Raw genomic sequence first — 24562 nt, forward strand, 5'->3', positions numbered from 1 at the left:
ACTGAGCCTTTCAAAACTCGGAGAAGGAGCTAGCGGTCCTTGTTTTCATCTCGGTGGCCCTGTCCCGGAATCTTAGGCTGAGACTTCTCTCGCCTGTCTCTCGGTGGAGAGATGGGGAAACTGAGGCTCAAGAAAGAGAAGGTCCCCGGACAGAGCCAGACCCTCCCGTGCTCCTCCCCAGCCGAGGACTTGGCGCCCTTTCCGCCGCCAGCAAACTCGGGTAGGGGCCCCCGCCCCACCGCCGGGACTTTGCCCGCGCAGCGCGCCGGGTGGAGGCGAGGGCGCGGCCGAGCGGGGCTCCTCCCCCGCAGGCCCGTCCGCGCGCCCCCGCCGGGCTAATTAGGCGCGCGGTTTGTTTACAAACACGGGCTGCCGGCAGGTGCGCGCCGGCCGCCTGAGCGCGGCTGGGGTTCGAGGGCAGCCCTTGCGGGCCCTGGGGCGGGGCGGGGCCGCGGGGGCTGCTGCGCTCCCGCCTTTTCCACGCCTCCCTGGGGCGCCTGGAAATCCGCCCACGGGCACACGTCCTCTGCGCGCGGACTGGAGGGCGGCGCGGGCCCGCGCGGGGGAGGCCGCAGAGGGTCCCCGAGCCGCCGCCAGCTCGGGGCGGGCGGGCGCCGAGCCCCGCCCCCGCGCGCCCCCCGGGCCGGGCCCGCTCGCGGCCGGGTCGGCGGGGCGGGCGGGGGCGCGCGGGGCGGGGCGGCGCCGGCGGGGCCGGGACATGTAGTCCGCGCGCCTCGGCCTCCCCTGGGCGGCCCCGGCGCGGGCCCGGGCGCGGACTACGACTCCCGCCAGGCGCCGCGGCGCAGCGCATGAGCCCTGCTCGGCTCCGGCGCGTCTATTATGCTGCCGGGGCCGGCGAGCCAAAGAGGAGCCGGCCGCGCGGGCCGGGAGGGGACGGCTCCGGAGCCGCCGAGGCCAAGTACGCCTTTTTCTTGATTCCTTGCGCGCGCGGGGCGGCGGGCGGCGCGGACGGCGGCGGCGGACCAGGCTAGGCAGCGCGGCCCCGAGCGCCCCGCTCAGGCCGTTGGTGCGTCCGGGGAGCCCGGCGCCCGGGGCCGCCGCCGCCGCCGCCTTTGTGCGCGGCCACGAAGCAACAAAGCGCGGCGGCCGCCCGGGGTCGCGGCGGAGGCGCGGGTCCCGCTCCCCTCTGTCCTGCGCCGCGCCGCTCCGGCCGCCTCTGCCCGGGGCTCGGGGGCGTCGCCGCGGCCGAGGCGCGCATCCCGGACTTGGCACGGCCCGCGCGCCCCGCGCCAGCCCGGCCTCCGCGCGCCCTCTCTCGCGGAAGGGATTTTTTTCCCTTTCCTCTGCCCGCCATCTTCGGAAGGGGGGAACCCGGGCGGACGCGGCGGGGGAAGGTGTGTGCGGCTGCTCGGGCCGCAGCAGTGCGTTCCGGCACCAGTTCGCCAGTGCCCGACTGGGGACCTTAGTGGCCAGGGCGGGGGGCCGGGCCTGGTCTCTGTGCGGCCGCCCAGAGGAGCGGCGGCCAGGCCTTGGGGGCGACCTCCTCTCAGAGTTGTGGGCCCGGAGTCGACTTCGCTCCCCTACCAGTTGCTGGATTACTTTAGCCAGGCCAGGAGAAGACCGAGTTCCCGTTTTGAAATCAGCCTGAAGAGCTCTTAATCCGGCCCAGGTCGAGTTGGATCGGGAGGGGTGGGGGCGCTTCCCTCCTTCCTACTTGGGGTAGGCACCGGCGTGGCAACACGGTGCAAGCCCATCTGCGGAGTAGTGCGCACCAAACCTTCTCCTATGTGGGCTTTGGAGGCTCCCTGTGAATAAAGCTGGGGGCCTGGGGACGTCCTTTCTCCACCGCTTGCGGTGTCCGGGGCAGGGCCGCAGTGAGGGCCAGGGGCAGCGCGCTTGGTTCGCCAGGACCCACTTGAAGCGGACCAGTGGTCCACCGTGAGTTCCCGCTGTTGTGCTCAATCCCGAAGTGTGTGCGGTCCAGAATTTTGGTTGAGATTCTGCTCAGAAATGCACAGTTGGTGTCCCTCGCCCCTCTAAGTTAAACTTATTGTCTGCAGAAGTTAATGGTAGTGGTGGGGGCATGCATTTCCAGACCAGCCAACAGGGCTGGACGCCTGGAGAAACCTAAGCTAGGGAGTCTCCCGGGTTCTCTTTGTGCCCTGCTCTCCTCCCAGGAGGAGGTAAGTTTCCTTCCCTTGCTGTTTCAGACCTTTTCTTACTCTTTACTATGGAAATTCTTCCTGACTCTATGCCGCCTTAGCATTTTGAGTGAGTTTTTTTTACTGGCATTGCAGGGGGTCCAGGAAAGGGCGGGCCTCAGGTTAGGGACCTTCTAGGTATGGGGGCAGGCTGCCTTTCTTCCCCAGGGGCCCCAATGAGGCTTTTCATTTGCAAATAAAGGTCTGTTTGCCTTATGTCGGGCCTTGATGTGTGCTGGTGGTTACAGATCAGGAGAGATAAGGCACAGCCCAGACGGTGTCAGGAGGTGGGGGCATTTTTGACCTTCCTGGTAATGGCTGGGCACTGAGTGTCTGCAGAGACAGTCCAAGCAGCTGCAGAGATCTGGTGCTTGCCCTGTCACTGAGAAGTTCAGGGAGGAGGGATTTGAAAAGCTTTCTTAGGGTGGACAGTAAGCACCATTTTGACTTTTGGTGTTAGAAAGTAGAGCGATTGCTTTCCTTCAAGCAGTCCTGCGCTTGCTTTGGAAGTGAGATTTGAATAGAAGACAGGTTTGTAAAACTTCTCCCTTGCTAGACTCCAGGCAGTCTTCCACAGAAAGTGAAAGTGGGGGAGTGTCTCAAGGGAAGGCCAAGGCTCCTTGGCAGGGGCTCATGCCTGCCTGAAGCCCTGTGTCCTGGGCCTCCCAGGGTTGCCTTGTCTTTCTCCTGGTTTACTGTGGCAGAGCTCTCCTTGAGGGCTGGGGGCCCAGACCCTTCCAAGCGGAGTGATTGGTACAGGATGGTCTGCCCATCAGGTACATTTGCCCTGGGGATATGTCAGGAACCAGTCGCCCTCTCCAAGTCCCTGCAGCTGGGGGAGCTTGCCTTGACTGCTCTGCAAGTCTTGATTTTGGAAACCATGAAAGTATTTGGCTCAGTGGTGAGGCTGGTCAGCAGTGGGGCCCTCTTGCCCTCTGGACTGGTCATTGGTATAGGCAGATTTCTGCAGAGGAAGCCAGTATCTAGTTGTGTCTGATCCTTGCTTCAAATGAGAAACTGTGGCAGCCAGCAGCATTCCATCCCCTAAGAAAGTCTGTGGGTTTTGTGGGGTTCTGCTGACCTGGGTGAGCCTGGGGCTCTGCCTCTTGCTGGAACACAGGAGATCAGGCCACTGCTGCCACATGTAGGTCTCCATGGCTGGAGCATATATCCTCAGCATCCTCTTTTCTGTGAAACCGAAGCAGCCGAGGAGTCCTTATGCTCTGCTGCCTGGGGTGGTGGGGCTCTTATCAAAGGAAGCATCCCAATTGGATCATGTATGTGTTGGTGGCTTTGAGTGTGAGTCTTTCAGCCAGTTCAGGTCTGAATTCACAGTGGAGCTGGGAGCCCCCCCCCCCCACCCCATCCCCCTGTGTGTGTGTGTGTAGCTGTTGGCTGTCTCTGGCCAGTGTCTGTCTCATGAGGGATTCAGTTCTTAGGTACTTCCTTTGCAGGACCCTGTAGCCTGGAATTGGAGGTGCATTTTGGAGAAGGTTCTCCTTTCCTCAGAAGCCTCAAAGTCTTGCAGAATCCGCAGAAGCTAATGAGCTGTTGGGAGGGCACTTCAGCTTCTTGGGACGTGTCATATGAGTGCAGTAACATCTAGGTGTCCCTGGTCAGGTGTCTCCTAGTGTGTTTGGAAGTTGGGCATGACAATGAATGTCTCAGGCATCTCCATATCCATTGGATTCCCAGCGTGATCTGCAGAGGAGGGACCTGTGAAATTGGAATCTGGGGCAGAGGGGACCTCCATGTCACAAGGAGCTTGGAGTCTGTCGCTAGGAGCTCTGGGTCCTGGAGGCAGAATGTCCTCAGCTTTTTCACAAGGACTGAGAGAGGTCTGGTGTGTACGTTTCTACCTGCAACGCCCACCTGCACATGAAGGCTGCTGCCCTCGTGGTGGTCACTGTGTGTCTCTTGTGGCACGGCAGAAGGAAGAGGAGTGAGCTGGGCAGTGCAGTGGGTTCCCTTCCTAGACAGTGCTGCCTGACCATCTTGGGCAGATCTAGGGGATATGGTGTGGCATGCAAAGGGTCCGGGCCTGGTTGTCTTCCAGACAGGAGCCGGGTGCTGCCTGGCCCCAAGATGCTCACCACCTACTTGCACCACATGACGGGGCCCTTGATGGTGCCTGCCCCACACTAGGGTGGGTTTGGACCACTGTGACTTCGGGAGCTGCAGACTTGAAATGAGGCATGCACCTTTGCTGGGCTCTGAGTTCTTAGCTCCCCCTCAGTTTGGCCTGCATCCTGTCTTGAGGGGTGGCTAGACTGAGGGCAGGGCAGGCCGGCTGCCCCTGAGTATCAGGGCAGGGTAAGGTGGCAGTCCTGAGCTCCTGGCCCTCCTACCACTGCTGTTTTTCTTGTTCCCAAGTCCTCCCAGCCTGTGACTTCAGTCTGCCTCACTTCCCATCTGTTAAATGAGATGGTGGAGCTGGCTCCTTCTTAGGGCCATTGCCCAGGGCCAGCAGGCGGGGAGGGCTGGGGTGGGGGTTGCTCTGGAGCAAACAGCTGGTGTGCATGGCACCTCCCCTGCTCTGGCCAGCACCTGCATCAGGTGCTGGTGGAAAGGTGTTCAGGTTAGTGGTTCTGAGCCGAGGGTAGGCAGCATGGGATCTCCCAGCAGTCCTGGCCGCTGATCTTGCTGGAGGCGGTTGAGGGGCAGGTTAGAGAGGCAGGGCCTGGCACCCAGCCAGGCAGGGTCCTTTCCTAGCTTTCTTTTACTGTATGAGTGGGGCTCTTCAGGCCACCCTAGAGGAGAGTGATTGTAGTGATTATTAGATCCACAGACCAGGGTGCTGGGTAGACTCCAGCCTTGCTCCAGAAAGTGCTGAGTGAGGGGAGTGTTGGTCCATCTGAGCCTCGGTGCTCACCACGCCACTGCAGTGTTGCTGGGCCACCTGACTGGGGACAGTACCCCCTTCCCTCTCCAGGGCGAGTGTCTTCCTCTGTGTCCTTCTGGGGAGAATATCCTTCTGGGCTGTGGCTCTGTGGTCACCCCCACCCATGCAGGGACCCTTGAGTACAGCAGGTGACCGGGTGCATGGCCACTGAGCTCTCCAGAGGGACGGCCCTGGGCCTGGCCTGCTGGGCCCCTGGCCAGGAGTCCTGGTTTCTCAGCACGAGTGTGAAGGGACTCAAGTGTAAGGTGTCCACCTGTCCTTGCTGTTGTAGCTATGGTGGGGGGTCAGGGTCTGTGTTGAGGTGGATGTCCCTGCAGCAAAGGAACCTCCAAAGGCTGGCTCCTACGTGGGCTGCTGCGGCCTGAGGAAAAAACCTGGATTTAGAAAGGGGGGTGGTGGTTGGAGGAGAAGCAGGGACCGCAGCTGCTGCCTGGGGAACGCCTGCATGCCTGGCCATGGGACAGCCCCGTGGATCCAGTGGAGCAGGGCACATAGGATGGGGCCAGGGCTGCCAGACAGGGCTGGGCAGCTGTTGCAGGGCAGGTGTGATGTAGACCCGACAAGCATGGGGCGCTGGCCAGGGGCGCCTAGACCGCAAGGGCCCTGTGCCTCTTACATGGGAGAGTCTGTCCTGGACAGGGAGGCCCCGCCCATGCTGACTGCCCGCCCTGGGGCCGCCTGGAGGCCCCTGGCCCTGGTTCCTGCCCTGGCTTGTGGAAGCAGTTGGCTCCGTCTGTCACTGAAACTGGCCCTCCCTTATGGATCCAGTTTCCCGCAGCCTGAGGGCTGGCCCCAGGGTGGGCGCTCCAGGGGCACTCATTCTGTCTGCCAGGGCAGAAGGCAGCAGTGCCTGCAGCATGGCTGTGGAATTCCCCGGAGATGGCATGGGCCTGGCGTCTTGGCTGGGTCGGCCTCGCCCTTTGGCTCTCCCCACCCTGAGCCCCCCTTCCTCACCTGGAACCCCATGGGTGCCACACTAGGATGGAGCAGCAAGGACACTGGGCTGAGTACAGCTACACCGGCCACTTAGGGTACAGGAAGCCATCAGTATGGGGTCCCCAGGGGAATGATGACCCCAGGTAGATGGAGAGAGCGGGCCACCCTCCCATTGGAGGAGCTGGCCTCCTTGAACGCTGTTTTGTGGCCAATGGGGACAGTGGATCTGAGCAATAGGGGAGACTAGGGCCACTGAGATCCAGAGGAACCACCCTGCCCAGCTTCCTTCCCACTCTGCTGCCCATGTAGCCTGCCCTTCTGGAGCTCTGACTGCTGCCCTCTGGGGTGTGTGCACCCCTGGAGTAACTGGGGACACGTGCCCCTCCTCTGCACCCATTGTCACATCCACCCGTTCCTGAACACGCCCAGAGCTGTGTCTCTGCAGATCCTCTAGTGCCCCAGGTGGGAGCCCCATGAGCATGCCCCCTGCCTGGCCCTGTAGGGTCCCTGCTCCCCAACCCCCACATGGCTCCTGCAGCCTTCCCATCTGTCTGCTGAAACACCCCAAAAGGGTCCCTGCTCTGGGGCCAGGTGAGGCTAGAGATGCCACCTGCTGTCCTCCAGCTGGCCCAACCAGGGCCAGGGAGGTGCCCTCCATGTTGGGTGAGTGGACATTGTCCTTGCCTTGAAGCTGGGCTGTGGTGCTGGCCCTCAGTACCTGCTGCCCAGCAGTGTCCAGCTCCAAGAGGGGATCCTGAGCTTATGGCAGGCAGTATGGCAGGAGGAGGCCAGTGGGACTACTACTGAGTTTTCGAGGGGTCTTCCATGGGGTGATCCCTGCTCCCGCTCCATCTGTCCAGGCCCTGAAACAGCACTGGCCTCATAGCTTTGCCGCTGGCCCTTTGTGAGCTCAGGGGGGCTGAATTTCTGCTCGAGGTTCAGTCTTTAGCTCCTTTGGAAGAGGAAGGCAGAGCCTGGGTGTGGGGGCCCCACCCTTGCTGCTGGCTCCTGTGGCGTCCTGGCCCTGGGCCTCCCTGGTGCCCTCTGACCTGGGCTTTCTCTTGTGTTGGAGGACTTGCGGTCTGTCTGTTTCCGCTCTGTGGTTTCAGATCCTCTGTCAAGGCTCTGCCTCTTGCGGACTTTCACCCACACTTGCGCAGTCCCTGTCGGCCCTGGCGGGAGCACCTGGGGGCCCTTACTATGGACTGCAGAGGAGGCCTGGGAGAGATGGGCCTCAGGAAGGGCCCCAGAGCCTCAGTTTCCCACTCTGAGATGGGGTCCACCCCTGCTTTGCCATGCCTGGCCAGAGCGGGCATACCTCATTTGCTGCTAGGCCCTGGTCTGCGAGGACCACGGGGGACGGACCGCGGAGGGCCGCTCCTGGTGGTACTGTTGGTGGGTACAGAGCCAGGGCTGCATGGAGGGCACGGTGCACCCAGCCCCTCTTCGGGGTAGGTTTAGGCCATGTCAGGAAGGCTGGCATCCAGCCCTGCCACCACAGTTCCAGCTGGACCCTCTGTTCCCCCTGGAAAAGGGGTGTTTACCTAGAAGACCAGACCTCCCCCTGCTGCCCATTCCCCAGCGGGCAGGTGGAATATAGGGGATAGGGGGCCTCAAGTGTGCCACTTGTGTCTGGGATTCCTTTGACGCCCTCTCCAGCACACCCCTGGCCATGCCACATAAGTCCCTCCCATTGGCTCCAGCTGCTTGCAGGGAGCAAGGTTGTGGTCCCCAGGTCTCCCAGGTCACCTAGTAGGGGTAGGAGGCTGAGCACGTGTGCCAGGCAGGGGCAAGGAGAAGGCGCATCATCTTCCACAGGGTGCAGACCAGGATGTAGAGGGTGCTCAGCCTCCAGAGCAGGGGAGCTCATGGCCTGTGCCGCTTTGTCCAGACCCCGCTTGTTTTTGGCCCCCATCATGCAGCAAATCCCAGACACATCCCACTCACACACCTTCCACCATGAGTCTCTGAAAGGGCCTTTGAAAAACCAAAACCTTACAGGTGGCCGTGGCCCGTGTCTGTAATCCCAACAACTCAGGAACTGAGGCAGGAGGATTACAAGTTCTAGGCCAGCCTCGCAAGTAAGTTAGGCCCTAAGCAATGGGGTGAGACTCTTGTCTCAAAATAAAAAAATAAAAAGCACTAGGGATGTGGCTCTGTGGGCCCCTGGGGTTCAATACCTTCACCCGAATCTATCAGCACCAGTTCCAAAAGATGGCCAGGTACTTGGTCAGCATTGGGGTCACTTCCTCGGCTTGCTCTCCAACAAGCATTTCTAGCAAATTAGTGCCAGACTCAGGCTCCAGAAGCCCACATGCTTCCCTGTATCACCCCTTGGCCCTGGGCTCCAGGCCTGCTCTTGGTCACACTGGCCTGGTTTCTGGACTGTACAATGGAGCCTGCCAGCCACCTGCCCTCACTCCCTCCCAGGGATTCCCGGCTCTTCATAGAAGCCAGCCCCAGCCACGGTGGCCTTCCTTGCCACTAGGTCACTCTCTTGTAGGTCCCAAAGCTCTGGGTTAAAGTTTTCCCCCCTAATTGTTCTGCAGTAAAACTTGTCCCCTCAGCAGAGGGACGGCTGACCTTAGAGTGTTTGTTTTCCTGCTGAGGAGTGTCTGGGATGGGAGGTGACCTCGGGCCTGGGGAGGTGTGCGTACAGGAGGGACACCCCTGCCCCATGGAATGCAGAACTGGCTGGTCAGGCTGAGGAGAGGCAGGCCAGCCAGGGCTTGGGCTGGGGAGGGGGCAAGGGGTGAGGGCTGTCCTGGTCCACTGAGTGCAATTCTGATCTTCCTATTTCCAAAGCTGGCTTGGGACCAGCATGCCAAAAGTCTGTGGGTGTCAGATAAGACCCCAGATGTCACTTTGGTAGGCTTCATGGAACCCCTGGGGTGACTGGGGACACATCCCCTGTACCCATGGGCATATCCAGCTCTAGCATTTTTTGCCAGGTGGCTCCTTGTCTCCCAAATGTCACTTCCTCGTAGGTGGGGAGCTGTGGCCTTGGGGCTCCCTGCCTGCCTGGAGAGCTCTTGGGGTGACAGCCAGGAGCTAAGGGCTTTTAGGGTTAGGGGGCCTGACTCTGGGTCCCAAATGGTGAGCTAGCTCTGTTGGAGATGTGCTGCTCACTCGGCCAGCGGCCCACCCTCTGTCCACCCAGTCTGGAACTTGGCATGGCCTTGTGACCACACCTTCCTGGACTGCCTGGTGTCCCGCTCGTCACCTTGCCGTGGTTCTCTAGCTCTGCAGTGACCTCATTCCAGGAGCACAGGATGGAGAGACACAGGGCCTGGGCCCAATGCCCATCCTGCATGCTCCACAGTCTGTCTGGTGGGTCACAGTTGTGACGCACAGCTCCGTTGTGAACATGTGCGCGTGGTCTGGGCGAGGGGGCTGCTGGCATAGCCCCTCACGTCCCTGGTGTTTCCATTAGTCCTCCCACTGGGCCCTGCCTGCAGGCCCAGCCCATGGGGCACTGGTGACTGAGAGCCAAGGAGGTGCCCTAGCAGGGCTGAAGGTCCTGCCTGGGTGCCCTGTGCCCACCTTACCACTGCCCAGCCTGGCCTCGCAATGTGCCGTCCCAGGGTCTATCTCAGGTCATTATTTTCTGGAAGCCTCCTGGCCCCGGGCCTGCTGGGCAGTGGCTTGGGCCACTGGGTGACAGCGCCCCTCAAGGCTTTGCTGCCCCCAGGTTGTCCTGGCAGTTTCTGGGCCTCCCTCATTCTTGTGGGCTCAGCGCTGGTGTGGCGTGGCATGGCATGGCATGGTATGGCATAGCACAGTGTGTGCCGACGCCTGGTTCACACAGCTCTGGTCTGGTGGAGGGTGGTGAGGTGGCAGGATGGCAGAGTAGAGCCAGGACTCTACTGGCTGTTGGTGGCTTTCCCCAGACCTGCCACTCTTCCAGGCTCAGCTTGAGGTGTGTCTGGAAGAGCAGGTGCTGCCTGGGGCTTTTGGAAACCACCAGGACCCCGTCCCAGAGCCCCTTCCCACCTCCCCTCTCCCTCCCCTGGAGGCTGGACTCCCTGAGCTCTCTGGGTGGGTATGTTCCCATGCCCATGTCCTGCTGTCCCTCGCCCATCTCTACCAGGCACCTTGGAGTGAAGGATGCCTTGGAGTGGAAGGACCTTGGACCCCTTCCAGGCACATGTGTCCCCTGTGTCTCAGGTCCTGGGGTCCACACACTGGCTGCACAGGGAGCAGGCTTCCCGTCGCTGGGAGGCAGCTGGGGTGCAGTGCAGCCTCCTGTCCTGGGGCTGGGCCTCCTGTGGCAGTCCTAGCTGCCCGAATGCCACAGCCTCAGCTCTACATCCACGGGATTCCAGAAGGTTCCAAGAGGCCTGGGAAAAGTGAGGACTAGCATGGCTGCAGCAGCTACATGTCTCAAGGCCCTGTCACTTTGGGCCCTGCTGGCCAGTGTGGTGTCAGGGGAGGCCTAGAGGGTTTTGAACCAGTGAGTGCCTGGACCTGGCTTCTGGTGAACAGGGTCTTGACCAGAGTACTGCTGCTAAGCAGAAATGTCCTGGTAGGCTGGGGTTAGGAGGAGCCCCCGAGGGTGACCCAGGCTTGTGCCTTGCCGCTGTCTCAGGTCATTTCTTTCTGGAAGCTTCCTGGAGGTGAGGACACAGCCTTGTGGTGATTGGCCGATACAGGTGGGGCTGCCTTCCCCACTGAGCCACCGCCAGGGCCAGTGCCCAGTTGGCCAGATGTAGGACCTTGAGGCGCCCCAGAATGGCGCCCTGGGAGCTGCTGTGCAGCATAGCTCCTAATGGCCAGGGGCCCTTCTCTGAAGAGGGACAAGCAGGGTGGGGGCCTGGTGGGCAAGGAGTGGCTGGGAGGGAGCAGACGTTCTGTTAACGACCAGCGTTCTGGGGGCAGAGCCCTGGTTTGTGGCCCTTGCCAACTGTGGTGCAGATACGCCCGCTGTGGCATTGGATGGGGCCAGCAGGGCATCAGCCGGCTCCCAGCCACCTTCACTCTGGAGAGGCTTGCCAGTGGCTGTCTGGCATCCAGTAGAATCTGGCTCCTCTCCAACATGGGCATTACCTGGAAAACCTAAAGGCAGGGTGCAGCGCCAGCCCTGGCCTGGAGTGAAGGGCACACAGTGAAGCTGCCAGGACTCTTGCTTTCCCTACGGTTCCCGCTGTCCCAGCCATTGGTAGGGCTGCCAGGGCCTCGGCTCTGGTAGGGCCAGTGTTCCCAGCACTCCAGCCCGGCCTGGGGTGGCCCCCCAGCCCCTTATTTGCCCTGAGGAGCAGAGGAGGTGGACTGCAGGGTCGGAGCCGCCTCCCTCGCTGTCCTGATTGGCTGAGGGCCAGGCCGTGTCACAGCCAGCCGCCATCACAAACCCCAGAGCTGTTCTCCTGGTTACGTTAGAACTCGCACCGCACCACGCTTGTAGGAGACACGTGTCGGTCACTGCTGATCTCGCCGGCCCTGGCTCTCCTGGGGTTGCGTTGTAGTTCTCTGCACTTTCTCTGCTTGTGGATTGTCCTTAAAACCTTGCCACAGCCAAGAAAAGTGCAAGGTTTGGGGAAAGCAAATCAGCCCTGGCAAGTGGTGGTTTGGTGGGCGGCGAGCCAAGTGGCTTCGTCCTTGGCACACCCGTCTTTAGCCGTGTTCCCACCTGCAAGCAGGTGGCCTGTGCTGTCTTACCCCACCATCCGGCACTCCACCTCCGCCAGGTTGACAGGCAGTGGCTGGAGAGGCCCTGTGTACAGGTGACAGCTACGTATCAGGGCAGGTGGGAAGGCCAATGGCCTTGCTGGGACCAGGCGGTGTCTTCATTGAGGTGGCAGAACTGGGGACTCTGGGGTGACGGGTTTCTGTCCTTGGTCCCCTGCAGGTGTTGCCTGGTTGGGCTCAGAAATGGGATGCCAAGCCTCTTCGGGGAGCACAGAAGGCGCAGGGGCCTTTTGGAGCTGCAGCCGTGACAGCAAGTGAGCCAGCTGCTGGAGGATGTCCACAACCACCACGGCCGCCCCTGCGGGGATCCCGGTGGCTCCGGGCCCTGTGAACCCCCCCCCGCCCGAGGTCTCCAACCCCAGCAAGCCTGGCCGCAAGACCAACCAGCTGCAGTACATGCAGAACGTGGTGGTGAAGACGCTCTGGAAGCATCAGTTTGCCTGGCCCTTCTACCAGCCCGTGGATGCAATCAAACTCAATCTGCCTGTGAGTAGCCCTGCGCCCAAAGGCCCTCTGCCCACCCTGGGCTCCCAGCCTTGCCCCTGTGTCTTGGCCAGGTGGTGCTGGAGATGTGGCAGGTGCTGTTAAGCCGAGGACAGTCTGTGCCTCCAGTAGCCCACAGCTCCAGGGTAATGGCCTGTGACCCCCAGTAGGAAGGAGCAGCAGGGCTACGGGCTTATGGGAGAGTGGGCGGCCAGTCTTGGGTGCAGGAGTTGGGGAGCAGGCAGGAGGTGCCGACATTGTTGGGGCTCAGGAGCAGATCTGTGCAACTGAGGCCTGACCTGGGGCCGTGTGCATGTCCACCTGTCACACCCACTTGTCTTCCAATGTCAGCTGCACACCAAGACCTGAACTCTAGGCGATGGTGCCCCCAGCACCTGTTCAGTATTGATCTGGACCCAAATAGAGAAACCCTGAGAATTGTGAGGAGAATCCCCTGCCCTGTACTTGGTGGTCTGGATTCTTGGCCCAGCTTGGCCCCTGGCCACTGGTGGGTTTAGAATGCCTAGAATGGGCCAGGCACAGTGGTGCTTGCCTGTAATCCCAGCAGCAGGAGGCTGAGGCAGGAGGCCAAGTTCAAAGCCAGCCTCAGCAGCTCAGTGAGGCCTCGTCTCTAAATAAAATATAAAAAAGGTCTGGGATGTGGCTCAATGGTTAAGCAATCCTGGGTTCAATCCCTGATACTTAAAAAAAAAAAAAAGGTTACCTGGATGGGGCTTGGCACCTTCTGTAGCACGTAGATCAGCTCAGGGTCTGCAATGGCTCCAGGTAGTTGTTTTGGACTGGCTGTAGATGGCCTCAGACCCAGTGCTCACCTGCCCTCAGGTGGCCCAGCTCTAGTACCCAGCCCGAGGACCTCATTATGACCCCTTGCTACACTTGGGAAGTGAGAAAGTAGTCATGCAGAATTTCTTATGATACCTCTGAAAATCTCTCTTCTAGGATTATCATAAAATAATAAAAAACCCGATGGATATGGGGACTATTAAGAAGAGACTAGAAAATAATTATTATTGGAGCGCAAGTGAATGTATGCAGGACTTCAACACCATGTTTACAAATTGTTATATTTACAACAAGGTAAGAAGACATCAAGTGTGGCTCCAGATGCTGGTTTGGGCCCAGGATGGCCTAGTCCCTGGGTGGCCTTGGCTGGGTTGGCCCCAAGGGCTGGTTCCCCATAAGTCAGGGGGCTGTGGAGGTGCTCAGGCTCGGAGCACAGCCGGCCCTGACCACCCACAGCCTTGACCTCCTTACCTGGGCCTAGACATCTTATCTCAGCAACCCTCGGAGCAGTGCAGCCTGAGCTTGACCCGCCTGGCGGCCCTCTGGACAGCAGAGAGCACTTCTGCTGAGCAGAGCTGCCTGCGGAGTGGTTTCAGGGAGGGGGCAGTTAGGGAAGTTGCCTGGGGTCCTGGTTTTGAGGGGTTTTTTTTGTTTGTTTTATTTTTTGGGGTACCAGGGATTGAATAGAGGGGCACTTGATCACTGAGCCACATCCCCAGCCCTGTTTTATATTTTATTTAGAGACAAGGTCTCACTGCGTTGCTTAGTATCTTGCTTTTGCCGAGGCTGGCTTTGAACTCACGATCCTCCTGCTTTAGCCTCCCGAGCTGTTGGGATTGTAGGCGTGGGTCACTGTGCCTGGCTTGATTTTTTTTTTTTTTTTTTGATAGTACATACCTTAAGTAGAGATGAAGGGTACTGGGCTGTTTGCGGCTCTTTGTCCCCATGGGATGGGATGAAGGCTACAATTTTCTTGTTTTTCTTTTTGGTTGTGTTGGGGATGGAATCCAGGCCTCGGGCATGCTGGGCATGCTGGGCAAGCACTCCGCCCCATGATACCCCCATGGCAGCTGTTTCTTATTTATTTTTTTGAGATACTGGGGATTGAACTCAGGGCTGCTCTACCACTGGGTCACAACCCCAGCCTTTTAAAATTTTTTATCCCGAGGCAGGGTCTGCTGAGGCTGACCTAAAGCTTGCCACTTTCCTGCCTTAGCCTCCCTGAGCCACTGGGGTTGTGGGTGCATGCCACCGCACCTGGGTGGCTCTAGGAGTTTCCGCACTGAAATATGTTTGTCTAGTGTCCTCTCCACCAGATCTCTTAACAGATTCTACATAAAGGCTTCCTTGAGCCACAACCCACAGTATGATTTGCAGGATCATGCTCCTTTCCCAGCAAGTGACCCGGGCTCTCTGTCTTTAGCCCACAGATGACATAGTGCTAATGGCCCAAGCCTTAGAGAAAATTTTTCTGCAGAAAGTGGCCCAGATGCCCCAAGAGGAAGTTGAGTTATTACCCCCTGCTCCAAAGGGCAAAGGCCGGAAGCCGGCTGCGGGGACCCAGAGTGCAGGTAAAGGGGAGGGGGATGGGGGATGTTCTGTCCATGGGCCACAGGTAGATGGGCTGGGGTGCCAGGCCTGTGACCCTCGGGGCCATTTCCCTGTCCACTGGGTGGAATGGATGGGGTGAGCCTGCAGGCACCAGTTTGTGCTGGAGAGGTGGCTAGCCTGGGGGCAAGGAGGACATTGACATTGTTGCTGGCACGTGTCCCTGTTCTCCCCTTCCAAATCTTCCTCTGCTGTCTAATTGGTGACCTGAGCGTCACTGTCATCTGTCTTGCTCCTTGTTGGGGAGCCTGGTGGTAGAGTAGCACAAGTGCTGGGGTCGGGCTGACCAGGCAGGTTATGGAGGAGAGGAGCCAGGTAGAGGAAGCCGGCCATGTAGCCGCCTGCTCGGCTGGTTACCGATGATGGCCAGGTTCTGTCCCAGGTCCCCTGAACCCACAGCTGGTTCTTGGTGCCAGGCCACGGGGCTTCTCTTGGTCTCCTCCCTCAGCCTCCTCTGGTTTCTGGCCAGGGGTGCTGCTGTTACAGTGAGCACTCAGCCAAGGAGAGCCAGCCCAGCTTCTGCCCTAAGGTGCAGAGCTGGGCTCTTGGCCAGGCTGGGCTCTGCTCTCACAGCCGGCCCCTGATGCACTCTGGCTAGAAGGCATGGTCCTGGGTGCTTCTGGAGGTACAGCAGAAGGCTCCTGTGCTGAGTTTCTGTCCTTGTCTTGAAGGTACGCAGCAAGTGGCCGCCGTGTCCTCAGTCTCCCCAGCAACCCCCTTCCAGAATGTGCCCCCCACTGTCTCCCAGACGCCTGTCATTGCTGCCACCCCCGTACCAACCATCACTGCGAATGTCACATCAGTCCCTGTTCCCCCTGCTGCTGCACCGCCTCCTCCCACGACGCCCATCGTCCCTGTGGTCCCTCCCACGCCACCTGTTGTCAAGGTGAGCATCTGGGGCCTGAGGTGGTCGTTGTGAAGTGGCTGGGGCCGACCTGTTGGGCTCCTGCAGTGGGCAGGTCCAGGGTGGGAGGGGAGCTCTGCGCCTCCCGGAGCTATTGGCTGTTTGGAGATGTTCTCTCTGCACAGATGAGGAGACCGAGGCTCAGGGGCTGGAGGTCACACGGCTGGTGAGGGCCGGGCTGGACTTGAACCCCAGCTTCTCTGGCCAGGCAGCCCTGGCCTTACAGCCCATTGGTCAAGGTGGGAAGGTGTGGGAGAGCAGCATGGGGGACAGTCCCTCTCCTGCTCATGCCTGGGGAGAGCGGTGGCCAGTGAGTGGCACTGCTGGGTGTTGAGGGCCTCCGTCCACCCTGCTTGCTGGGAGCTCTTCACCATGGGCACCTCCCCGTCCTGGCTAGGCCTGGCTCTCACGCAGGACGCGGCTCACGAGGCCCATGCAGCCACTGACACGTGTTGTCTTCTTCGATTTGATCCTCACAGCTACCCTCTGGGGCAGACAGTAGTCCCCCCTCTTACAGATGAGGAAGCGGGCGTCAGGGTTTAATGGCTCTCCCAAGGTAAAACGCCACCCCCGTCGCTTTCCCCTCCCCGTGGCCTTCACTGCCTGCACTTCTGGGTGGCGCCTGGCCAGGCCACTTCCCATGGCGCGGGGCTGTTTTGGAGCATGTCCCGTTTGCCAGAGCCAGATGAGCCTGTCCCCCTCCCCGGGGCCCTCTGGGGCACGCGCTTTGTGCTTGGCATCCTGTGGGTGCCTGTTAACTGTCTGTGGAAGCTGGCTCATGCCCCCGTCAGCCTGAGGGCAGCAGCTTAGCTGGGCATCGATGTGGGCCACTCTGACAGCAGACCCCTGGGCAGCTGGCAGCCCGCTGGGGAGCTGTGGCTCCCTTTGGCTTCTCCTCCCACCTCATCTGAGCTGACGGCTCCACCAAGCTGGTCTCGGAGCACGTTGAGCCCTGCCCCGACTCACCGGTGATGCCCGAGGCCCTCTGCCCCTGCAGGCTACAGGAGAGACCCTCACACCTGGGCTGCCTGCGTGTCAGAGCTGCTCGTGATGGAGGTCCTGTGTGCTGCCGCCGGCTCTGCTTCAGGCCCGGCCACACAGCACTCTGCTGCATCAGGCTCCTGGCCTAGAACAGCCAGTGGTAGCTGCCCATGCCTCTGGACAGTCCAGACTTGCCAACCCCACAGTTCCTGGAGTCCCTTGGCCTCAAACTTGCTGTGGCTGCTTCACATTCCCTGGTCGGGCTGCCCCCACCTGTCTAGCCCAGAATGCTCCTGCTGCCCCCCAAAATCCTGCACCAACCACTGTGTCTGTTCTTGAAGCCCAGCTCGGGTCCCCTTCTGGCACTCTCTGTTGGTCTTTAAAAGCAGGGAGACCCCCATTGGTGCTGGGCCTGGGCTGAGGTGGGCCTCAGGTGTTGGGTGGGTGGTGTGTGGCTCCTCATGCCACCCAGGGTGGTAGTGAGCGAGCCCACCTGGACGGCGGGGCTCTTAGGGCCCAGGGAGAGAGGTGAGGCCCTCAGGTCTGGCAAGGGCAGGCTTCAGAGTCCTAGCCTCACCACTGCCAGCTGTGTGACCATGGCCAGCAGCTGGCCACTCTGAGCCTCGGTGTCCTCGGTAGGGAGGACGCAGCGAGACTGCGTAAGGTCTGCGCTCCAGAAGTGTGTGCCTCGAGACACGTGCCCATGCCAGGGCCTTACCTTGGGTGCTCACTGGTCGCTTTGCTCTCACAGAAAAAGGGCGTGAAGCGGAAAGCAGACACAACCACGCCCACCACAGCGGCTATCACCGCCAGCCGCAGTGAGTCGCCCCCGCCGCTGGCAGACCCCAAGCAGGCCAAGGTGGTGGCCCGGCGCGAGAGCGGGGGTCGCCCCATCAAGCCACCCAAGAAGGACCTGGAGGATGGCGAGGTGCCTCAGCACGCGGGCAAGAAGGGCAAGCTGTCCGAGCACCTGCGGCACTGCGACAGCATCCTCAGAGAGATGCTGTCCAAGAAGCATGCGGCCTACGCCTGGCCCTTCTACAAGCCGGTGGACGCTGAGGCGCTGGAGCTGCATGACTACCACGACATCATCAAGCACCCCATGGACCTCAGCACCGTCAAGGTGGGCGGGGTGCCCCGCCAGCTGGCCCATGCCTGTGGCTGCCTGTCCCTCGGGCAGGGAGGCCTTCAGATGGCCTACCTTGTGGCAGGCATGACTTAGAGCTGCCGGTGCTGCCCTCAAGCCCCAGGTCTAGGTCCTTAGCAGGGACCAGAGCTGGGTGGCCAGTGGGAAGGGTCTGGCTCTGGCCTTCGGCCACCACTGGAGGTGAACCCAAGCTCCCGTCCCCAGACAGGGTCTCTCCAGACCCTGCCTTTTGCTGGGCTTGTGTGTCTTCTGCCAGGTGGAGCCAGGCGGGTCTCAGCCGAGTGGGCCTCGGTGGGCCATGACGTAGAGAGGGTGCAGCCTGGGCTGGGCCGAGGTCCCCACAGTGCTCTGCCCTCCTGGGCAGGGCAGCTCTGGCAGGCGTGGCCCACCTCTTGGGCCCTGGAACGATTCCCACGTGCAGGTAGTGGTCCTGTCCGTTGTTGGCATTTGGTCTGTGGAGGCTGATTCAGCCCTCAGCCTCCGTTCACAGTAATGACAGCCCAGGGCAGTCCGGTGAGGACATCCTGCCCAGTGGGCAATGGATGTCTGGAAGGCCTGTGCTCACTTGGATAAAGTGCCCTGGGTGTGACACTGAGGGCAGAGCCTCAGCCCAGAGGTGCCAGGAGCCTCCGCTCGCTGTGGCTGGGCTCCTGTGTCGCACAGGCTGCAGTGGCAGCTTCCGGAGTGAGGCTGGGGGTCTGGCATGTGGGCTGCATCAAGACCTGACCTGCCGTGCTGGTTCAGAGGGGCTGGTTTGCTCTCCTCCAGAGTAAAGCCATTTTGCAAGCTTGGTCCACTTTGAAATCACAGCATGCTTTGGGCCTCCCGGGCCCCTCACGCTGGGCAGAGCAGGGTTGCCTAGATGCACTGTCCACAGCGGAGCCCGGCTTCACCACCACTGCCATGTCCTTCACGAGCAGGTTGTAGTAGAAAAGAGCACAAGGCAGCCACAGCTCTTAATATCACCTGTCAGTAACAGGCTGTGCCCCACACCACAGGGGGCATGGCCACACCGCAAGGGCATGTCCCTGACCACAGGGGTTGTACCCTCCGCACCACAGGGAATGTGGCCCCCACCACAGGTTCGGAAAGTAGAGCTCTGGGCTCTGGGCATGTCTCATCCTGGCACTGTTGAAATTGGACCTCAGGTTTTTCCCCTGATATCAGAAGGTTTTCTGGTTTCCCCCATGTCCCCAGACAGTCCTCTGCAGAGGGTATGTGACCCAGAGGCACGGGGTGGCTCCTGGAGGAGGCTGCTCTGACCCCTGGGAGTTGGTGCCCAGCCACTCCATCTCACTGGCACCTGGGCTGACAGCCTCCTGGGCCACCCCTTGTCTGCTCTCCCCTCAAGGCCCTGAGTCCTGGCTCCAGTCTCCATGGCGACCTCGAGATGTCCCCTCGTGGGTGGTCCCATTCCTGTCTTCCCCTGCCCAGCTTTGTGCCTCCAGCCCCACCCACTGGGGTCCTCCAGGCCTAGGCCACAGGGGCTCTGTGGCTCCCTGCTGGCTCCAGGCTCCCTGGAGGGGGCATGAGCTGCCTTTGGGCTCTGAGATGCTGCTTCTGTAAGCCACAACCTGGGTGACAGTGACCAAATCCCCATGAAAAAGATGCAATGTTTTGTTCTGTAGCTGAGCAGGCTTCCTGTGGTCGGCAGTGTGGGACCTCACAGGAGAGCCTTCTGTGTGGGGTGCTGACTGCTTCATGGAATCAGGAACTCTGGACAAGGGAGGGGAGGGTGGTGGTGAGGACCGTGACTCCTGGCAGAGTGCCTCTTCCAGCCAGGGACTCTGTTTCCACATTCCACTTGCCCTTCTAAGCCATCGAGTCCCTTCCCCTCCCTCCCTGTGGGCACCCACACCTGAAGTTCCAGAGAGCTGGGGTGTCCTGGCTGGTGCTGCATTGGCTTGTGTGACCCTGAGTCCATCCTGGCAGGGTGTGCTTGGGAGCGCATGGTCGCCAAACCCTGCTCACTCGTGCCTACTGCTTGTGTGTTGCAGAGGAAGATGGACAGCCGCGAGTACCCAGACGCACAGGGCTTCGCCGCCGACGTCCGGTTAATGTTCTCAAATTGTTATAAGTACAACCCTCCAGACCATGAGGTGGTGGCCATGGCTAGGAAGCTCCAGGTAACCTGAGGCTGGGCATAGGAGCAGTTAGAGCTGACTCGGCACTGGGGGCACCTGGACCCCAGATACAGGATGGGCACCCAGGAGGGACACACGTGTCTCAGAGATACTGAGCTAGGGAGTCTTGGGAGCATCATTCAAAACCCATTTTCCATGGGTGCTGGCTTGAGGCAGGCTTGGAGCCTGGTGTTCAGATGCTGTGGTGGACAGGCTAGCCTCCACCTCCAGGAGCGTGGGCTGTTGGGAACAAGGTCAGCGAGTAAGCAGTGCCTTCATGGCTACAGGATCTTGTGCCCACCTGCAGGCATTGCAGGGTGTTGCTGCCGGAGGGCCTGTCCCTCCAGGGCTGACTGGGGTGCAGCTATCCTGCTCCTAAGGCTCAACTGTCAGGCCAGGGCCACCTTACTGTACCTCCCCTGGCGGCAGCCACAGCACTGGAGCGAGCATGGGAGCTGCAGAGCATGGGAGCTTCAGACGGCCTGTGGGGTGGGGGGGGGCAGGGGGGCGGTGGGCTCAGCCTCTGCCAGGAGCATGTGCCTGGGCCGGACCTGCCCTGTTTAGCTCTCAGGCTCGGCTGCAGGTTGTTTGCCTTTTTAAAGAACAGTCCCAGTTGTGTGCACATATGGATCTTTGACAGTGAATCCCATTGTACACGATCATAATGCAGCAGTAAAAATATGGAAAAAAAATAAAGAAGAGTCTCAGTTTCAAGTTTATATGATCAACAGCCCTTTTGGTGGGGAAAACAAATCGTGGCTGATATTTGTACAGAACGTCCTGAGAGCCGTTCTGACTCCCTGGCTTAGGCCCATCCTGGCGCCCCGTGGGGGAGCTCCAGGTGGTGTCCTGGGTTACGCTGCCGGCAAGCTGTCTGGGTCCTCTGTACGGTGGCCCGGCGAGGCCCTTTTCCACAGGGCTGTGCCTGCTAGAGCACAGGGCAGAGCCACCCCAGAACTATGCTCACTCTTTTGGACCCCGAGGCTCTGCCAGACACCGTGCTCCCTACCAGGGACGCTTCTGTGCTCAGCAGAGGCTGCCGCTCTGCCGCTGTCCCCGAGTCTGGCTGTCAGCAGCACAGCCCCGGGGGCTGAGGGTCTTCCCGGCTGCACCTGCCTAGTGCTTGCTGGAGGAAGCTGTTCAATCAGGCCATGGGTTGGAGCCCAGCACCTTTAATAAGCTGCCCTCCTGGAATGGCCTCCGAGGCTGGTTGTCTCCCCAGGTCAGGGCTCTGAGGGCAGCCTACTCTGGGGACGGCTCACTGGCTGTGAGCACAGGGCTGCTCCCCAGAACTGGGCTGGGAGGCAGAATTCAGAATGGGCTGCTGAGGAAGCTAGACCCAGCTCGGTGGGGCCATCTTGTGTGAGCCAGCCTGGGGCAGTGTGCACTCGGCAGGGGGCTCTCACTTCACTGTGGGACACCAATCTGGGTGGCGCCCTTCACCGCAAGGGGCTTGCAAGGGCCTTGCAAGGGCCTAGGTCCTCCTGTAGGAGCTACTGAGGAGCTTTCCAAAGCTTCTCCCACCTTTTTTTCTTCTGCAGTGCTGGGCCTAGCATGTGCTAGGCAAGTGCTCTACCACACGCCACGGCCTGCCCTCAAAGCCAAGTTTGAAAGGACAAGGTTCTTGCTCTTGAGTCAGTTTTTGGAGCCAATCATTAGGAGACAAGACCTGCACTGACACCAGGGGAAGGGGACAGGGGCAGGAGGCCCCAGATCCCTGTGACTAGAGGGCCTCAGTCAGGGTTCAAGGAAGGCACTCTCCCTGGTCCACAGTGGGTTAGCTTGGCGGTTCTGGGACCTGACCATAGAGCCTTGCAGATTTACTTAACCAGGAGAGCTGTGTGCCCCACTCTGGAAGGCTGGCTCTGGCTCTGGTCCCAGGCCTGCATTCAGAAACCACCTGGGAAGGAGGGCGGTGAGCTGGGAGCTAACGCAGCACTCCAGGCAAGCAGACCCTGACCCTCATCCCAAGCCACCAGGCAGCTGTGTGTGTACGGGGGCCTCCAGAATGGTGGCCATGGCGAGGGGCTGCCTCTGGGTGCCAGATACTCAAGATGGCCCCTGTTCTTTCCCAGGACGTGTTTGAGATGAGGTTTGCCAAGATGCCAGATGAGCCGGTGGAGGCACCAGCACTGCCCACACCCACGCCCCCCGTGGTCAGCAAGGGCACTGAGAGCAGCCGCAGCAGTGAGGAGAGCTCTTCCGACTCGGGCAGTTCTGACTCGGAGGAGGAGCGAGCCACGAGGCTAGCAGAGCTGCAGGAGCAGGTGAGGCTGCCCTGCGCTCACCGTGGGCTCAGGCTTGTCTGCCGAGGGTCTGCTGCGGTCATAGCTTCCCCTCCCACCCACTGAGTGTCCATCAGTGCAACCCAGTGGTCCTTCAATGGGCTTTGCTGGAAGACTTGGTTGGGGGGCCAGGCGCCTTCCACGTGTGCGCAGCTAGAGCCTGACCACAAGAGCACGTGGCACTGCATGGGCACATGTGCCCTGGACATTCTCAGAGACCTGATGGGCCTTGGGGTGGGGTCTCTGGCTCTGAGCAGAAAGGTTGCTGCCCCTGAGTGTCTGGCCAGCTCTGCCCTCCTTCCCCTCCCAGCCCTGCCTTCCCTGCCCTGCACAGCCAGCCCTGTGGGCGGGGGGCATCGCGTCAGAGGGAACACTGGCTATGAGCACAGGGCTGCTCCCCAGAACTAGGCTGGACATTTGATTTGGCATGAAGAGAGGCCATGGGACAGGCCATCTGCTCACCTGCAGGGCGTGTACCTGGTGCCCCTCTTCCCTGGCTTAGAGGAGGCTGCTGACATGAGGGTGCAGCTCACAGCTCTGCGGGCTGCAGGGTGGCTACAGGGAATGTGAGCTGCAGGCCCTGGATCACGCCCCTCCTGCATGCCTCCTGCACGAGTGGTCTTGCTCAGGCACTTGCGCCTCCAGCATCATTCTCACCTGAAGGCACTAATAGTCTCTGGGTGTGCTGGCACACACCAGTGATCCCATCCACTCGGGAGCCCGAGGCAGGAGGACGGCAAGTCCCAGGCCAGCCTGGGCAACTCAGACCCTGCCTTAAAGAATAGCAAGGTGGGCTTGGGTGTCGCCCAGTGGCAGAGCACCCTGGGGTTCGATCCCTAGTACCACACTCACCCACACAAAATGAAAACAGGTAGCAATAACACCAGCTGCTGTTGCTGAGGACTCTTGCGTCCTGCCTGCTCTGGGCAATGTGCCCCGTGCCCTGTAGGTGAAGAAATGGCCTCAGAGGGGTAGTGACTGCCAGCAGCCTCCTGGAACCAGGAAGAGGGTCCGAACAGCTTCCTGCCCTGCCTGGCTGTCCCCGCTGCACAGCCAGCCTGTGCCCAGGGCCTGCAGAGAGACCTACTCAGCTGCCCACTCTCTTCCAGCTGAAGGCCGTGCATGAGCAGCTGGCCGCCCTGTCTCAGGCCCCCGTGAACAAACCAAAGAAGAAAAAGGAGAAGAAGGAGAAGGAGAAAAAGAAGAAGGACAAGGACAGGGAGAAGGAGAAGCACAAGGCCAAGCCCGAGGAGGAGAAGAAGGCCAAGGGCATCCCGCCGGCCAAGCAGGCTCCGCAGAAGAAGGCTCCCGCCAAGAAGGCCAGCAGCACCACAGCCGGCAGGTGGGCCCTGCAGCCCGGGGGGCGGGGGGCGGGTGGGGGCTTGGGCTCGGCTGCCTGGGCTCCGCTGCCTGGGAATGCACGCAGGGCTCCCGGACACAGCGTACAGCCAGACCTGCCAGAGGGCCCTCAGCTCCGGGCTGCGTCCACCTCCACCTGTCAAGAACCTGGGGCCTTTTCCTGATCTGGGCTAGGGGTCTTTTCTGGGGGTCTTGTGTTCTCGGTTTCTGGCCCACCCGGTAGGGCAGGGGTCGGTGTGATGGGTGGTGCCTCGGCACCCAGCCTTCTGATGAGCTCTTGCCGTGGCCACCCTGAGGAGCTGCAGGATGCTCGCCCTGTGGCGGGGGTGGGGGGTGGGCAACCCCTGCTGGGCAGCACCTGGAGGCCAGCAGGTGTGTTCCTTTGGGAGTAAGGGCAGAATTGTCCTGCTGAGGAAGCTGAGAAGGGGGTTGGGCCGAGAGCAAGGACTGAAGTGGCCAGACCCTGACACCTCACTGGAGCTGGTTGTGGGTGAGGGCAGCAGCTGGTGTAGCAGTTGCCAGCTGTTGGGAATCCGAGCGGCAGGCCTTGGTGTGGATGCAGGGCTGTGGTCAGGCTTTGGTGGCTCGGGGGAGATAGAGCTGGTGAGTGGGAGAGTCTGGGGTGTGCTTTCCTGTCTCCAACTTCTCCTCCTGCCTCAGTCGGTCAGGGGGTGGGGGGGGGTCCTATATACAATTGAATCAATCCAGCATCATCTTAATGGCTCACCTCTCAACCATTACTTCTGGCAAAATGCCAGGGGACATTCTGACTCCCAACACCCTCCTTCCCTCCTTCCCTTCCTCTCTTCGGGAGGGGGGTTGCAGATTCTGGCTTTCTTTGTGCTTTCTGGGTTTGGTACCAGTATTATGCCAGCTGCAAAAATGGTGACATATAAAAGCCAGGCGTGGTGCTGCGCACCTGGAATCCCAGCACCTCCAAAGGCTGAGGATCCCAAGTTCAAGGCCAGCCTTAGCAACTGAGTAAGGCCCTGTCTCAAAATTTAAAAAATATTAATAAAAACGGTTGAGGATGTGGCTCAGTGGTTAAGTTCCTGTGGGTTAAATCCCCAGTACCCAAGGAAAAAAGTGGACTGTAACACTCAGAGTGGTCAGGGACTACGAAAACGAGAGCACCCCCTCTTCTCTTTTCTGGGGTAGATTTGTAAGATTGGTATAGATTCTT

The 24562-nt window shown here is 60.5% G+C and overlaps 1 protein-coding gene across 4 annotated transcripts in view; it reads left to right on the plus strand.

The window, feature by feature from the left end:
- The first annotated feature begins 838 nt into the window (after positions 1 to 838).
- The window catches only part of Brd3 (bromodomain containing 3), a 30180-nt gene continuing 6456 nt past the window's right edge, over positions 839 to 24562 (plus strand). For 2 of the 4 annotated variants that reach the window (XM_076845129.2, XM_076845131.2), the window contains exons 1-9: positions 839 to 919; positions 11846 to 12171; positions 13129 to 13266; positions 14396 to 14543; positions 15252 to 15466; positions 17217 to 17588; positions 19610 to 19738; positions 21811 to 22002; positions 23130 to 23362. In XM_076845129.2, coding sequence (XP_076701244.2) covers positions 11959 to 12171; positions 13129 to 13266; positions 14396 to 14543; positions 15252 to 15466; positions 17217 to 17588; positions 19610 to 19738; positions 21811 to 22002; positions 23130 to 23362 — 1640 coding nt within the window. In that variant the 5' untranslated portion in view covers positions 839 to 919; positions 11846 to 11958. Of the gene's footprint in view, positions 920 to 1414; positions 1631 to 11845; positions 12172 to 13128; positions 13267 to 14395; positions 14544 to 15251; positions 15467 to 17216; positions 17589 to 19609; positions 19739 to 21810; positions 22003 to 23129; positions 23363 to 24562 lie in introns of those variants that run through there. The other 2 variants (XM_076845133.2, XM_076845130.2) reach the window with 2 other exon arrangements.

The sequence above is a fragment of the Callospermophilus lateralis genome, chromosome 2 (genome assembly GCF_048772815.1).
Source record: "Callospermophilus lateralis isolate mCalLat2 chromosome 2, mCalLat2.hap1, whole genome shotgun sequence".
Classification (NCBI taxonomy): domain Eukaryota; kingdom Metazoa; phylum Chordata; class Mammalia; order Rodentia; family Sciuridae; genus Callospermophilus; species Callospermophilus lateralis.